The sequence below is a fragment of the Coffea arabica genome, chromosome 7c (genome assembly GCF_036785885.1).
Source record: "Coffea arabica cultivar ET-39 chromosome 7c, Coffea Arabica ET-39 HiFi, whole genome shotgun sequence".
NCBI lineage: Eukaryota > Viridiplantae > Streptophyta > Magnoliopsida > Gentianales > Rubiaceae > Coffea > Coffea arabica.
In genome coordinates, this window is record NC_092322.1 from 7,276,072 (window position 1) to 7,291,834 (window position 15,763).

The 15,763-nt window shown below is 37.5% G+C and overlaps 3 protein-coding genes and 1 non-coding gene across 11 annotated transcripts; 2 read left to right on the top strand and 2 right to left on the bottom strand.

Annotated features, from left to right (window-relative positions):
• The first annotated feature begins 944 nt into the window (after positions 1–944).
• Positions 945–6,741, top strand: LOC113699297 (PHAF1 protein At3g51130-like). 2 transcript variants are annotated; one of them, XM_027219550.2, is made up of 15 exons: positions 945–1,326; positions 1,507–1,589; positions 2,517–2,591; positions 3,409–3,476; positions 3,571–3,676; positions 3,790–3,850; positions 3,940–4,106; positions 4,618–4,680; positions 4,852–4,899; positions 4,983–5,096; positions 5,193–5,292; positions 5,383–5,459; positions 5,716–5,820; positions 5,937–5,995; positions 6,509–6,741. In XM_027219550.2, exons 1-14 carry the CDS (start codon positions 1,230–1,232, stop codon positions 5,982–5,984), a joined length of 1,212 nt encoding a protein of 403 aa, XP_027075351.1. In that variant the 5' UTR covers positions 945–1,229; the 3' UTR covers positions 5,985–5,995; positions 6,509–6,741. The 2 variants fall into 2 exon arrangements, with proteins under 2 accessions (XP_027075351.1, XP_027075352.1); XM_027219551.2 differs by having other exon boundaries at positions 1,003–1,326; positions 5,383–5,453.
• An 857-nt stretch (positions 6,742–7,598) lies between these two features.
• LOC113698604 (probable pectinesterase 53) lies at positions 7,599–10,099 on the bottom strand. 3 transcript variants are annotated; one of them, XM_027218481.2, is made up of 5 exons: positions 9,980–10,099; positions 9,022–9,412; positions 8,667–8,856; positions 8,092–8,534; positions 7,599–7,962 (listed from the first exon to the last, which is right to left on the bottom strand). In XM_027218481.2, the coding sequence occupies exons 2-5, from the start codon at positions 9,381–9,383 to the stop codon at positions 7,812–7,814; spliced, it is 1,146 nt and encodes a 381-aa protein (XP_027074282.2). In that variant the 5' UTR covers positions 9,384–9,412; positions 9,980–10,099; the 3' UTR covers positions 7,599–7,811. The 3 variants fall into 3 exon arrangements, with proteins under 3 accessions (XP_027074282.2, XP_071913586.1, XP_027074281.2); XM_072057485.1 differs by lacking the exon at positions 9,980–10,099 and having other exon boundaries at positions 9,022–9,239; positions 9,316–9,743; XM_027218480.2 differs by lacking the exon at positions 9,980–10,099 and having other exon boundaries at positions 9,022–9,746.
• A 1,115-nt stretch (positions 10,100–11,214) lies between these two features.
• Positions 11,215–11,287, bottom strand: TRNAE-CUC (transfer RNA glutamic acid (anticodon CUC)). Its single transcript has one exon. It is a non-coding gene; the product is annotated as a tRNA-Glu (tRNA).
• Positions 11,264–14,995, top strand: LOC113698982 (protein CHAPERONE-LIKE PROTEIN OF POR1, chloroplastic-like). Of its 5 annotated transcripts, none has more exons than XM_072057486.1 (5): positions 11,264–11,566; positions 12,762–12,945; positions 13,027–13,139; positions 13,884–14,251; positions 14,552–14,995. In XM_072057486.1, exons 2-5 carry the CDS (start codon positions 12,812–12,814, stop codon positions 14,696–14,698), a joined length of 762 nt encoding a protein of 253 aa, XP_071913587.1. In that variant the 5' UTR covers positions 11,264–11,566; positions 12,762–12,811; the 3' UTR covers positions 14,699–14,995. The 5 variants fall into 5 exon arrangements, with proteins under 5 accessions (XP_071913587.1, XP_027074793.2, XP_027074794.2 ...); XM_027218992.2 differs by having other exon boundaries at positions 11,278–11,566; positions 12,746–12,945; positions 13,884–14,328; XM_027218993.2 differs by having other exon boundaries at positions 11,278–11,566; positions 12,778–12,945; positions 13,884–14,328.
• Positions 14,996–15,763: the final 768 nt, after the last annotated feature.

Consider the following 15,763-nt stretch of genomic DNA (forward strand, 5'->3'; position numbering starts at 1 on the left):
TCGATCCTTCCTTAATTGTGTTATGGGCATTCTATAATATATATGGCATAATTGGGCATGTAAATTTTAGAATTGTCTATCGCGCATTTGCGCCCTAGTACTGTATATAAAGTAGATGGAGAAGAGTTTGATATAAACAAATTGTATTATTTAATATATCATCTAATTCATCATTCTAAAATGATTACCTCATTTTAACTATGAATAAGGTCACGAGAGATGAGAAGGGTGGCGAGGTGAAGGAGAAGGGGTGGTAGGGAAAGAAAGAGAAAAAGAGGAAGGGAGAGAGAAGAAAAAAAAAAAACAAGAAAGGGTGTTATTGCAGGTGAAGGAGTCCATCAATGGTGGCAAGGCGACTATGGTTGAAGCAAGGATAGTGGGATGGAGGAAGAAGAAAAGAAGAAACCAAAGAAGATAAAAAAAGAAAGAAAAAGAAAAATCAAAAGATTTTTCAATTTCTTTGCAAAAAAGATTGTTTACAAATTTCATAATAAGTAAGTTATAATAAATTTTTATACAAATATCCAAAAAAACTCATCATCCAAACGTAGATGGAGTAGTAGCTTCTTCACTCGATATTTAAAAAAGTTAAAAAATTTTTAGTCTAAATTCACTAAACTTGATACTGATTGTGACGTTGATTTATAAGTTACATCAATAATGCAATAAAATTGGAAGGTTCACGGAAGAGAATTGAATCATTTGTCACGTTTTCATGTTTGGAGGGGCAAATGAGCCGTATGTATTTCGGCGAGGAAAACTTGCAATTAATCCTAAAAACAAAATGCGAAACACGACAGCAAAAAAAAAAAAAAAAAAAAAAAAAAAAAGCAAGAACAAATTTGCGGTCTACACCAACAACCCAAGGCAAAAGGCGACAAAAAAAAAAAAAAAGGAAACTGGAAATCTAGTAAGACGTCACAAGCCGACAACATTTCTTGCGCAGGTTGGCAAATTACGAATCCACCGGTTCGCTGATCTCCTCCAGTCTAGCATTGCATTGCTAATAGTAGTAGTTTCTTCGTCCCCAGCCCAACCCAGCTCCCTTACTTAAAAGCAACCTCCCCACTCTCTCTCTCTCTCTCTCTCTCTCAACTGAACGATTTCTCCTGGGGAAAGCAACAGGGACTTATCCCCACAAAATCCAATCAAATATTGCCCAAACCCTGATATCACCACTTTCCAATTTCTATTTTTTATTTTAACCTAGTTCCTTTTATAATCCGAAAATGTTACAGAGACCCAGACGCAGGTGCGAGGGCACGGCCATGGGCGCAATCGTTCTCGATCTCCGCCCTGGTCTCGGCATCGGTCCTTTCTCCCTCGGTAATTCTCTATTTTCTTTACTCTTTCTACTCAGTTATCAACCTGAAATTAGCATTGATTTCAATTTCCGAACGCGTGACGGTACTCATTGACTATTTCTTTGTTTGTAGTTTGGGATTTTCTGCTGAGTAATTTAACTTGTTTTGCTGATGCGTGATTATTTTTTGTATGACGCTTCAGGGATGCCTATTTGCGATGCCTTTGCTCAAATTGAGCAACAGCCAAACATCTATGATGTTGTTCATGTCAAGTACTACGACGAGGTTTGGCCCTTGTGGTTGCCGTTTTCTATGTGCTACGCCGTTTCAACGGGTTGACTGGGATATGCTACTTAATTACTTGTCCTACAGCAGAGTATTTCTGTCATTTGGTTTGCATGTTAGCTTTCATGTCTCTTTTATTACAGAAATGTGGAGGAAAACTGATAGTAAAAAGGTTTCCTTTAGTACTTATGTAGTGAACTTTCGATCTTCTATGTATGAGAGTTGAGAGTATAGCTCCAAGATTCGAGGAGTTGGAATGTTGACCAATCATAATAATTTTTTTTATTTGGAGGGGAATCTGTTGCAGTGTCTAAAGATGTTGGTATTCGCTTTAGATATAATTGTAAATATTCACTTAGTCAGAAGAAATGCACTTTAGGTTCTTAGAAGAATTCCATTTGTCATCTTGTCCGATAGTAGTTGTTATCAGCAATCTTGTCACTGTTATTTTATTTTCATCTCCAAATTAAGGAATGCTATTGCCATTATTCTGTTTTGTGTGGTGGTATATCCTCATCAAGAAGTTTAAAATTTTCAGCATCCAATTAGGATCTGAGTTGAATTACTTTCTTGTTGATTGCATGTTAAAACTACATGTTATCGAGATTCATGCATGGTACATCTATTTCTGTAGTGATGGTTACCCGGCAATATCCTGTGGCTGATCCTGTAAATATATGTTCATCGTTGTCCTCTGGAGAACTTTAGTCTTGTAAATAATTTTACTTTGTCTCTTGTAGTTTTTGTCAACTATTATCTGCCAATTTGGCACATCTGTAACCCAAAGTCGATTAATTGATTAAAATTTTCATCTTATTGAATTCATGTTTGATTGAGTGTTTTTTTTTATCCTGTTTATTATTATTGCCTCAGCAGATATGATTATTTAGAGCTTACTTTTCTCATCTTTTATGGGTGTTGCCGCAGGAGCCTTTAAAACTTGATATTGTAATAAGCTTCCCAGATCATGGATTTCATCTCAGGTTTGATCCTTGGTCGCAGGTATTCCTTTCAATTCTTCTGGTTAATGGCTTAATTTTGGAACCGTTCTTGTTTGTGCCAAGCCCACCAAATTGTTGGAATATGCTGTTAATGGGAATGACATGAAAAAAGGAAAAACTAATACTACTATAGATCTATTAACATTCCTTGGAAATGAGATATGAGGAATTAATTGGTACTATCGGTATCTTCTACGCCTTTTCCCTTTATCTTGGGTGGCCTAAACCTTGTGATTCCTGTTGTTTAGCAGTTTATCAGTGGACAAGATGTCTAGGATTTTGTTTTAGATTCTTTATCCTATTCAGAGATAAAAACAAATTAATATCCCTTGTTAGCCATGTAGTCGGGTTGATATGTGAAGTAGATTTTTCAATACTTAGTAAAGGGACTAAGAAAATAAGCAGACATTTTTTAAAGTTATGATACATGTGTTCTTTGTAACCCCAATTCTAGACCCATTTTGGTGCAATGATGGGGTTGCTCCAGAAATCAGTTTAAAATTTTCTTTACGTCTTGTAGGCTGGTGAGCTGCAATTATGTACAGCTAAACAGGTTAAACAACTGTAAATTAAATAGGGTTCCTTTTGCTATTTATGATTTTTCTTATAGATTTCCTTAATCTCTTCTAATAAAATTAGTTAATGTACCCATTAAGATTGCCTATTACTATCTGCATGTAATTGCACATGTCTATGGACACGAGATGTGAAATTTAGTCTGAATCAACTTGTGACCCGATTGTCCAACTTGTGTATGTTGTGCATCTAATGTTTAGGTATTTTCTCTAGTTGTTGACAATAGACGTAATCTTTCTCAGAGACTACGCCTCATTGAGATTTTTGATGTCAAACGCCTTCAAATGCGCTATGCCACTTCACTGATAGGGTAAGACTAAGCCCACTCTTACCTCACCCTACTCCAACCCCTCCTTTCCCCCAGCTCTCTGAACTGCTTTTCTGATGCTCATCTTTTCTTTCAGTGGACCATCTACTCTAGCTACTTTTGTTGCTGTCTATGCTCTATTTGGGCCAACATTTCCTGGAATTTATGACAAAGGACGAGGCATATATACTTTATTTTACCCCGTATGTTAAGCTATTACTTGCATTTTTCCCTTTTTCTTTGCGCAACAAGTTTTGTCTTTTTGACTTTTACTTGGAAAATCTTTCTGTGGGTGATATCTGGTAGCACTTTTCAGGGATTATCTTTTGCTTTCCCTATTCCATCACAATATACAGAGTGTTGTCATGAAAGAGAAGGTGCTTCATTGTAACTTCTTCTTTGAAGATTTCCAGATTCATCAATTTATATTAGCTTATAAGATATTTTCTGCTCTTTATTGTAAAAGCGGAGCTGCCGTTGGAGTTTCCAGATGGCACAACTCCTGTGACATGCCGTGTCTCAATATATGATAGTTCTACAGACAGTAAGGTTGGTGTGGGAGCCTTGATGGACAAGGCTTGTGCTCCTCCATTAGCTGCTGGAAGCCTTTACATGGAAGCAGTTCATGTTAAGGTTTGTACTCAACTGTGACCAGCATTTGCTTGTCTGCTGTACGTCTTCTCCACACTTGGTTGGAGGCATGGTCTTTTATTCTCCTCAATTTGCTTCATCTTTAAGAATTAATTGGAAATTATGTTTGGATGTACTTACTTCATTTGTCTTCTTGAAATAATGCCCTTCAGATGGTTTCCTACCAAGAAAGAATTAAACCATCATGCAGACTTCTTAATTAACTTGTTTCACAAGGACTCTGGACAGGACATGGCTTGCTTCATGAGCCTGTTGTTCTGCTACTTCGGCATGGCTTGACAAGTGTTCAAATCCTATAGTTTCTTTATTAGGGATATAAATGTTTCAAAATTGAAAATTGTGAGGAATATGCTACCTTGGATTCTGTTACCAGCCCTGAAATCATGTAACTTGTCAAGTATTTATTGTCAGTATAAGGTGGTTGGTTTAGAGTATTGAAGATTGTAGGGTTCCTGCAGAATTGAAACCTGACCCTTTCTATTTTGTGGTTCAGCTAGGGGAAGAAATATGGTTCACTGTTGGAGGACAGCATATTCCTTTTGGTGCGTCACCACAGGTAAGATAGGGGCATAACTATTTCTTCATGGCATGATTGGTTGTACCTCGTCTCTCTTGTCTAATTCATTTTACAATAGAAGTTGGATGTTTCTTACCTGTCAATTACGTTGGCTGCTGGCTTATCAATACTTTTCAATTTGTTTCTCTAAATTTTCATCTGTAAATGTAGGATGTATGGACTGAATTAGGTCGACCTTGTGGAATCCATCAGAAGCAGGTGTGATCAAGTGGTGTCGTTACTTGTAATAGATTGTTAGGTCTTTTACTGTCAGGTTTAACATTGATTTTTTTAATTTACAGGTAGATCAAATGGTGATTCACTCTGCTTCAGATCCTCGGCCACGAACAACTCTCTGTGTGGATTACTTTTACAATTACTTCACTCGTGGGTTGGACATATTGTTTGATGGGCAGGTTATGTATTCTGTTTGGTTTTTCTGTACCTTTTAGATTGTTTTAAATGCATTGAATTGGTGTGGAAAAGCTCTTAGACTTGTGCTGATTTTTCAGACCCATAAGATTAAGAAGTTTGTCTTGCATACCAACTATCCTGGGCATGCAGATTTCAATTCCTACATGAAGTGCAATTTTGTTATCTATGGTTCCGATTGTGAGTAATTTCCAGTACAAGATTTTGTTTCATTTTTTCCAATTCATTTTCACAACTATTTTCTTGTTGTTAAAATTAAACTTCTTGCAGTTGGTGGGTCTTTTCATCAAGGTGAGGGCACTGCTAAACGAATGATCACACCAAGCACAAAATGGGAACAAGTTAAGGTGATTTGACTTTTAGTTCATATTCTGTGTCTGGCCCTACTGATTGGCAGCTTAATATATATTTGCTTATTTGCAAAAAGTGCTTGCTCTTTCTTTTGGGATATTTTACATTGTTTTGACTGGGAAACTTCTTATACTTTTGCATGTCTTCTTTGAAATTCGATGTGTTTGCACCTCCAATTATCCGATTTCCCATTTTGTTAGTTGCTGTTTATGCTTTGATATCAAGTGGGATATTTCTAACATTATGTTGCAGGAGATCCTGGGGGACTGTGGTCGGGCAGCTATCCAGACTCAAGGCTCCACAAGCAACCCTTTTGGATCTACTTTTGTGTATGGCTACCAGAATGTTGCCTTTGAGGTGATTATTTTGAAATTGGTATATGATATTTTATATTTGAAGTCTTTACAACAAAGCTTAGTTCCTGGACTGATATTATAAACAATGTTGGCTTAATATATTTTGCTTGTTTGCAGGTCATGAAGAATGGTTATCTTGCAACTGTGACTCTCTTTCAATCATGATGATATCTCTGGTGTGTGACTTCTGTGCATCCTTTGGAATGCTGTTCTAGACATACTAGATGTTCCTGTTTCCTACCTTTGACACGAATTTATTGGTGATTCTGCTCCTTTGTGGAGATTCTTTGATATTTGTGTGTGTAGTAAATGAACGGAATGCATAGTGCTTCTGTTTGAAATATCCTGCCTCAAATGCATGCATAATTCATATGTTTAAGTTTCTCAAAGAAACATTACATCGAATTATGTCGCAGTGGTAATGAATGGGAGTTAAGGGTATATGCAATGGTATCGCTACTTGAATGCATGAAAGTAAAGTATCTATAATAGTAAATATCAAAATACATCAATAGCACGCATACTGTGACTAACACTGTAAATAAATGTGGGTGTTTGAAGGAATGTGTGCATTTTTATTTGAATGTACTTTTCTATGTTGTAAAGTTATCTTTTCTAATTATAATTCTACTAATCTGGGGTATAGTTGCAGAATTTTCATTTAATTTGGGGGTGATCTCATCGTGCAGGGTTATGTACAGTCCCCTTGGCGCTGGAGATTGAAGATCGAATTTGCTCTTTATGACTATGTTGATGGCTAATGCTGATGAACAGTTTTATGTCTAAAATTGTATAGTTGATTTGTAATGTTTACCGTATGTAAATACCGGACATGGATATCAGAAAATGTAAATACTTTAATAGCTATGATGCTTTGCTGATGGCTCAGCTTAATTGAATTATGCTAATTGCTGTTGTAGGATTTTGCTGGGGGGCTGGTACACAATTGTCTGACCCTTGCTGATTGATAACCTTGGCAACTGTTGGTCAACGGGAAGTTGTCTGTCTGATATATTTTTTCAGTTCTTTTCGATGGTCTTAATCTCTGGGATTGTGGATCCTTGAAGGAAGTGAATTTAGTTGCCTGGTGATGTGATGATGTCTTTTGAGTGCTGGGAAGGGATGGGCGGTTAATAGTCTGCAGGGACGTTAGATGTTTCAGTTATAAAGGGTGACATAATAAACATTCATTCTGAAAACAACTGGGAAGGAGGAAAAGAAAAGGAAAAAATAAAATCCAACCCCAGGGCTTAGGCCTAGATTGAACTATATGAAATTTGATTATACAGCAAAACCCGATCGTCGTCAATTGGTTTTTGTTATCCGAAGTGGCGCTGTAGTATGTTCGAGCTTACAGCGCAGCTTGTAAAAGATGTGCAATCCAATGGTGACTTTTGATTGTTACTTGCTTGGCCTTCGAAACCTAGTTATGTGCTAGCGTTTGCGGTGGGCAATGGAGCTTATGCTTCGTGAAAGATGCTAGTTTTTTTTTCCCTAGGTGGCCGGTTCGGATGCTCGAACAATTTACATTGGAGATGAGCAATGAAAAACAAGAAACCGCAGCGGTGAAACTTGCAAAGACAACAAAAAAGAATGCAAGGTAGTCAAGTTACGGCTGATTTTATGGGTATGTTAGGTAGTCCGGTAGAACAGCGCCATATTCGTTCTGCGGATGGTGGTGATGGAGGAATTAAGAAACCAGTTGATATTCAATTAATTAATTGTTTTTTTTTTCTGGAAAGTAGATGAAGATGAGAGAAGTAGGATCCAAATATTAGCAGCAAAATCTTTTACTTTTTTTTTTTTTTTTGGGAAAGCAAATGGTGAACTTAATCCACTAGAAATCTCAACAGAGACGAGGCAGACATTTCTAGTAAGAAATTTGGGGTCTACGTTAAAGCTTAATGAGGATGGATCCACATTGCTATCTGCTCTAGCAAATGCTTATGCTCAAAGGGCCGACGTGGTCAGCTGCTGGAAAACTGAAAATCATCACAAATTCGCGAGCCATTCGCGGCCATCAATGAAGCTCAGCGAAATAAACGGCTTAGCTTCTTGTTGAGTTAGTTCTCTGGACCATGAGACCCTTCCTCCGAAATTTGCCCCTGGTCCTGAACACTTGAATTGCGCATAAAACACAGTCCTGCAGAAGTCTGCATCCGTTAGAATTCACAATATTCCTAGCCGAGAAGATAAAAAAAAAAAAAAAGAAAATTGACCATAATTTCAGTCCTTAAATAGTGAGAGAGATGAGGGTTGGCAATTGGCATACATTTCCCTGTTTTTGTCTCCCCAGTTGTACCATCCTCTTGGGGTGATGATCTTATCCATGTAGGTATAAGCAAAGACTACTCTAGAGAAAGACCCCCAGGCCCTCCCCAAGTAGAGTGCCCCTGAACCTGTCACCTTGCAGTTAACGAAAGAGAAGCCAGTTTCCTCCAGCATACTCTCTCGTTTTTGGGCAGTCAAGGCCCCATAGCTCTTTGTTTTAGCACGAAGATGACAATTCTCATAGAGCGAGAGCCCGTCCCCGAATATGAAATCAACAGAACCTTGAATGTAGCAGTCTCTGAAGTAGTGCCTGCCCTTGTGATCATAAAGGGTGTCCTGTGCTCCGATGAATCTGCAGCCTATGAAAGCTGCCGTGTCAGCTGAAATTCTGAGCGCTGCTGCCTGTTTACCTAGCGCCCCTGATGGCGGTGCGGGCGCTTTATTCTGTCACAAACCAATCCAATACTTCAAATTCAGTCAATTTGCTATTTACTGCCGGTTTCTTCTTGTCAAGAAATTCGCATTTCACACAATATGACTTGGCTCTTGCAAATTTATGCTTGGAATTTTGCTGACCTTAAAGGTGATGTCTTTTGCAATGAAATAGGGAGCATTAACGGCAAATGTTGCAGAGGCGTAAGTTCCCAGCGGCTGCCCATTTGGTCCCTTCTCCTCTGCCGTGTCGTTCCACTGGATGATCGTCTCGCCTGCACCTGCTCCTTCCAGGCTAACATAAGCCATAGTCGCCGGAATCTCAATTTTCTCTCTGCGTTGTCCCGTTTAATCCAAATCCCACGTGTAGTTTAATTTCCAGTAGACGTTCATTATTTGTAAGAGAACAAGTTTGGTTATAGAGCCTTAAAAAGAAAATAGACAGTACAACGAAATGCAAAATCCTCCATGTGAAGGATGTGTCAAAATTAAATCTTACTTGTAAGTCCCCGCACTAACAGAAATGATCACTCGACAATTATTGATAATTGGGATGGCATTGATGGCCTTCCGCACCGTAGTATAATCTCCCAATCTTGGATTTTTATGCACTTTAATCTTCTTGCAAGGGGTAAATTGATTCTTCGCTTCCTCGAAAACAGAATGATTGAGAGAGCCCATCTTTCGCAGCCAATTTCCATAGGCATCCTCAGTAATCTGCAACTCATTAGAGGCACGGTGGAAATAGGAAGCAAAAGAATCTCCACAAGTAATAAGTAAAATTAGCACGTACAACTTCAGTCTCATGATTGTACCAGCTGCTGGCCAGTGTTGAACTTCAAGAATTCTAGTCTTGGGCATTTCCTAGCGGATAAGGTACAACTATGAAGCTGAAAGGTTGGAGAAACAGAAGAATTACTAATGTTTTAGGCAATTATAGAAAGTGGAAGAAGTAGCTATATATTAGCTAAGCTAGCTGCCTTTATATTTACTGACTGTATATAATAAAACGATTGGCCTAGAAAGGGAGAGAAGAGTAAAGAAAGACATGCAGAGGAGAATCTGGCATGTAGTGGCTGTATCGATCAATATTATCTCTTCTTGCCTTACCATTGCCCTCGATGACTGACTGACTGACAGTAGTGTTTTCTAGTGTGTGTTTTTTTGTCTGTTAGGAGCTTGGGAGACGTGAGGATTGTGCACAAGACAAGCATTAAGAAACTCACATGGCCATCCAACTTCCGGCCACACAAATATATAATTCGTCCATAAACATTCTCTGAGATTCGTGGGATAAAAGATTTGTTCTCTATGACTTTGATATTCATCTACAATACGAGATATTATTGGTTTCCAAATTGCTAATACACTAGTATTGAGTGTTGGATTCCATTAATGGGAGCATATGATTGTACAGCAAGAATGTTGACGAAAATTAGAAGCAAGAAACAGAAAACCTGTGCTTATGGGTCCGGACTCCGGATACAGAAAGATGAGTGGTGCAAGTTAGAGACGCGATAATTGTTTTCTTTCCCCAGTGTTGTAGTAGTCGGGAGACACGAAAAGAAAATTGTGCAGTTTTCTCGGATTAGACAATATGTATTCTATGAATAAATGCAATAACATCTGGAGCAAATAAAGCTAAGGTTGCAATGTCATAGGAGAAAGAAACAAGAATGAAGGGAGACGGTGTTGAGGCAAAATTTACTCTTGCCGGTGAGATTGTCCCTCATTTCTTTGGACTTCCGACTGTAGCATACCACGAGTTGAGGTGCATCCCGTGACACTGCCAAGTCCTTGTGCTTTAGTAGTTTTCCATCATGGTTGGCAACACGAATTGCGCACCGTCACCCAAAGATAGAGGGAGAGAGAGAGGAGAAAAGAGTTGATGTTTTATCATAGGATCATTTTTTTTTTAAACTTTATGACTGTAACATTTTTTAAAAAACATTTATAACTATAAAGTACTTACCCAAAGTATGAAAAAAGAGAGAAACGAAACGAAACGTAACGTGTTGACATAAAAAAAAAAAAGGATTCATATGAAATGTGGGTGTTAACAATTATTTAGTATCCAATTACCGAAGATTTTCCAAAAATAGCATAAGCTAGTTTTCATGCCATACTGTATTTATCCCGTTCATTAGTTCGGAATAGTTTTTACTGTTAATTATGAATTGATGCAATTCATAACTAATTGATTAAAGATATTCTTACATATTATTCAAATTTATGTCAAAAAACTAATTGTATTCCAAATACTTAACTACCATATTAGCAGTGAAAAACTTTTATATGCATTTTCATATAATATGATAATATTTTGTTAAATAATTTTTTTGTTAAATATTATAACGCATAAGAAGATAGCAAGTATTCTTTTGAGACACAAATTAAAATTTACAATGATTATACGCCCACCTTTATTTACTTTTACTTAAAGACAAAAAAAATGCAACAATTTATTAATTCATGAATGATATATTGGTTTCTAAAACATTTAATGAATTTATCAATGTAATAACTAAACTCACACTAAACAAAGCTACCATATATAGATAAAAAAGAATAATTTAAATTTATTGAAAGAGAAAGAAGTCGAAATAAGAAATTATAGGCAAAATTGATTGAAAAAGAGCTAAATGCAAAAATGGGTAAAATCTAAACATTCATCCAAAAAAACAAAACACTTTTCCGTTGCCGGGACTCGAACCCGGGTCTTTCGGGTGAGAGCCGAATATCCTAACCATCTAGACTACAACGGAATGCCTGTCTGAGGAATGAAAATAGAAAATTGGAAGGAGATGGTAGACGAACCCTCTTGCCTGCGGTGCGGCTATGCCTCTCCCTCCTTTACAAATTACACCTCTTCCTCCTCCTCCTCGTTTTCCTATCCGTTGCTCGAACTTAAAAACAACCGGCGGGCTGTCCCTCTCCTCAATTCACTGATAATTAACGTTGTCATCATCATGATCTCTACTGCTTAGTACTTCTATTACCTGAACCAAAAGTTAACTACGATTTCTCTACTCTATTGCTACCAGGTACTGAATTCTTCCTCTTTTTTTTTTTTTTTTTTTTTTTTTTTTTTTTTATGACTTCCATTCACTCCCGCCCTAACTATCTGTCGATTCTGATACAAATAATAGTAGTATCTATTAAATCAATGGGGTATAGAGGAAAGTTGGGATTTTTTTTTTTGGGTTGGAAACCTTTTTATATTTCTTTTTCTTTTTTGTTAATTTTAGAGCTTCAACTGAGAAAAGAGCAAAGCTACATGGAGTTTTTGCTAGTGCACCCCCCCCCCCAACACGCATACCAAAAAAAAAAACCCTCTACCATAATTTGTATCGTTTTTGAGTTTCTACATTTAGTTGGCACTTGTGAGTTGGAGTTGATTGATAAGGACTTCTGGAACTGGGGCAAAGGCATGTCATAATCGCGAAAGATCTTATCTTGGATGGAATGAACGGGGTGCAAATTCAATCTACTGATTATCCAGAGTACAAATTGTTGTGGGACTCCATTGCATCTATGCTGAAAACATCGATACTGGAAGGGAAAGAATGTGTATTTTTATTAAGCATGATCACAGCTGCTAGGTTTCAGTGTGTCCCCAGATTGTAAAAGGTTTACCATGTACAGAAGCTCCAGATTGTAAAAGGTTTACTATGTACAGAAGCTTACATTTGAGGGGATCATCTACCATGTAGTATACCACATTTGTGGTATCTGATGGTTTTTTTTTCCTTAAGCATTCACTTAATTGCAAGGACAACAGGATGGCTTGACTTGTGCAAGGATTTGGTTCCTGGGTACGGGCATTAGATTGAACTAGTAATGTTAGTTATCCTCTTTCTGACATGTCAAACAGACCAAGAGGAATGTAAGATTACTGATTTTGAATAGAAGAGGTCGATACAAGTTTCTAGATGGACTGATTGGGCATTTTTTTTGTCTTTGAAATGGTCACGGTATTCATTCCTTTGCTCCTTCTTCTTGTTTTACTTTTGCTTTGAGTCCTAATTTTCTCCTTTTATTTTCTAGTTTCTATAGGAAGTTACATCATTTTTTTCAGGACACACCTCATTTCTTGAGGTTCAAGTGGAAGTATATTGCAGCTTTGTTTGACCAATCGATATTCTGATCTTTCATCGTCTGTGTAATTGTTTTCCTCACTAAAATTAGGCTATGAAAATGCATGTTATTTGCTTATATTGCAGACTTTCATTTACTCAGGACATATTAAACGCAGAATAGTTATTTGAGAGAGCTATCAGGGCATCTAAATGATGACACTGTCTGGATTAACTGGTTGCCCCTTAAGATATAAGCTTCAGATACCTGCCTGCAGTCCAGTGCATCGAGAACGAGCTTCATTGTCTTCCCCTGTTCAATCTGTGGAATTTTTCTGTAAGCAAAGGTATTGACATACTCCATTGAATACAGATTAATGAGGGATAATCCCGTGCATATTATTGTTTATGTTGTTTCAACCATGCAGAGGTAGTAGTAACTGGGCTACTTCCACACAGAGATGTGGGCTACGAAGAATTCCTTTAGTGAGGTGTACAATGGATGCTTCATCCTATGGTGATGCAGCCAATGGTTCTAGTGGTAATGTGGACGTTCTAACCGTCTTTGTTAACTGATGCATTTAATTACTTCTCTTTTCTCTCTCTTGCTGGAGATGTGAATTTAATTTTTGTATCAATGTTTTTAAATCTAGACTATTGAGTGATCTAGTCATTGACTTTTGCTGATATGATTGCCCCTCTTAGTTTTACCCAATTGCAAAAATTTTGTTAAGAAGAAAATGTAATTCAGTTTGTCTGAATAGTTGCCTACATGCCTGTATAAACTATTTCTTCTCCAGTTATGTTTGGTTGTGAATCTGGCAGTGGTATATGAACTGCTTTTGTTGCATTGTTGGACTACCCATGGTGCATTTGCCTGGTTATTGGTGTGCAGATATTGATGTTAAGGAATGTTAGATCTGCACACCGATTAGTGATTTCTTTAACTAACAGATTGAGGTCTTCAGCCTATATGGACAGTGGCTTGTCGTGAAATCTCCATATTTTCATCCTTGCTGTTGTAAAGCCAGATGCTTTCTCGTTTGTTTTCATATCTTAGATGGTATTCTTGTACATGGTGCTGGTAATCTGTGGTGGCACTTCTGTTGCTTTTGATACTAAATTACCCTATTAAGATTTACAACTCTATACTTGCAAAGTTTGTTCTCCTAGACTTCTGTGCCTTTTGATATATCTAGTCCTGATTATTATCTTCCTGTTGTGACTATTTGAGTGATCTTGCATCTGAAAATCTTAATCTTGTATTTGGCTTTTTAAATTGCAGCTATCTTTCCCAGAATCAAAGTTAGGGATCCATACAAACTACTTGGAATCAGTAGGGAAGCTTCTGCAGATGAAATTCAAAGTGCAAGGATCTTCCTAATACAGAGATATGGTGACCATAAGCCAAGTGTGGATGCAATTGAATCAGCCCATAACAAGATAATTATGCAAAAGTTTAATGAAAGGAAGAACCCAAAACTCAACATTAAGAAAAAGTTTAGGGAGATAACTCAATCTCGGTATGTGCAGGCTGTGACAAGCAGGTTCCGAACTCCTCCCACAAGTCTCATCATTAAGACTTCAATCACATTTGTACTTCTTGGAGTTCTTACGGTGCTCTTTCCTACCGAAGAAGGTCCGACAGTTCAGGTTGCTCTTTCCCTGATCATTACCATGTATCTCATATATGATCGGCTGAAGAGCAAACTTTGGGCTTTTGCTTATGGGTATGTTACATTGCCATAGTCTACAATCAAACTTGTTACCATTTTAAGCTGGTCCGTGATTACATATTTTGTTTCTTGGATCGTTTCTCTACTTGATTGTCCTGAATGAAAATGAAAAATAATTCCTGAATTTCCACAATGACTTTTTGGTCTCCTTTCTTTTTCCTGTTTTGAATTTCTCTGAGTTGATTGCTAAAATAAGCTTAATGCTACCATGTTTCAGGGCTGGAACTTTTGTTCTCTCCTGGTTTGTGGGGACATTCTTGATGGTTTCTGTGATCCCACCTATATTCAAAGGACTAAGAAGTTTGGAAGTGACGACTTCATTGATAAGCTACGTCTTCCTATGGATTGCTTCTACTTACCTTAGATAGCGCTGACTTTGAAACAACTTCACAATTTTGTCAGGGAAAAAGTATCTTAGTTTTTTATGTGATTCTTTGGTTTGGATTTTAAAATATACTAGTTCCATTTAGTGAATGAGTAGAGAATGGAAAATTTCTTGCTTGTTGAATTCTGAAACACTTGTAATTCTTCACTCACCACCACTTCTTGATTGGTGAGCGCAAAGCAGTTATGGGATCATTTCTGCTGTTGAAATTCTTGATCCCGTAACAATGCAGTCAATGGTTTAGATTTATCAAGAAATTGGATTGATGCAGCTTAATATTAGGTTTGTTTGGATTGTAAATTATTTGAGATATTTTTACTGTAGCACTTTTTGTGATATGATGTATGTGAGATAAAAAGGTAATTGGGAAGATAAAAAATTGTATTGAAAATTGTAACGGTGATGTAAGCAAATTATTCCCTAGAATTTACTTGGACTAGGCTATTGCACTGGCGTAATCCACCGTAAACAGAAACACGCACATGCATGCCTCCTAGCGCTTACTCATGCATGGATCATTGATCCGTGTGGAGCTCTACATTCCGTCTCTATTTGTCTCTCCAGCAATATAATTGAATGGTTCGAAGCATAGGCTTGTGAAATTTGGGGGGACCATGGTCAGACTCATCATCCCTGTCCATAAAGGTTCCTCAGATGTTCTTTAAGAATGATTTGCCTTCGTCTCTCACCCTTACTTTTGTGAAGACAAACTTCAACCAACTGGCAGATCTTTTTGAGCACAATTGACCGAGAATGATGCCCTGATTGTTGTTTGAGTTCTTGTATTCTTGTTAGAACCTGTCCACGAATGACTAGCGATGGGAAAGGCATAAAAACGACTGCAATCAGGCAGAGAAAGGTGCAGAAGATTTTCTATTTGCCATTTTGCTGAGATTTTTATAAGGGCCCAGCTAGATGTCGAAGACTTGGCCATTCTATGCCGGTTACATACAGTAATCATGGGCACACTCTGGCAATTCTATGGCGTTTGAGAAAATGGCACGACGGGCTTTGTTTGTATCACTGAAAATTGTGAAAAAAGTA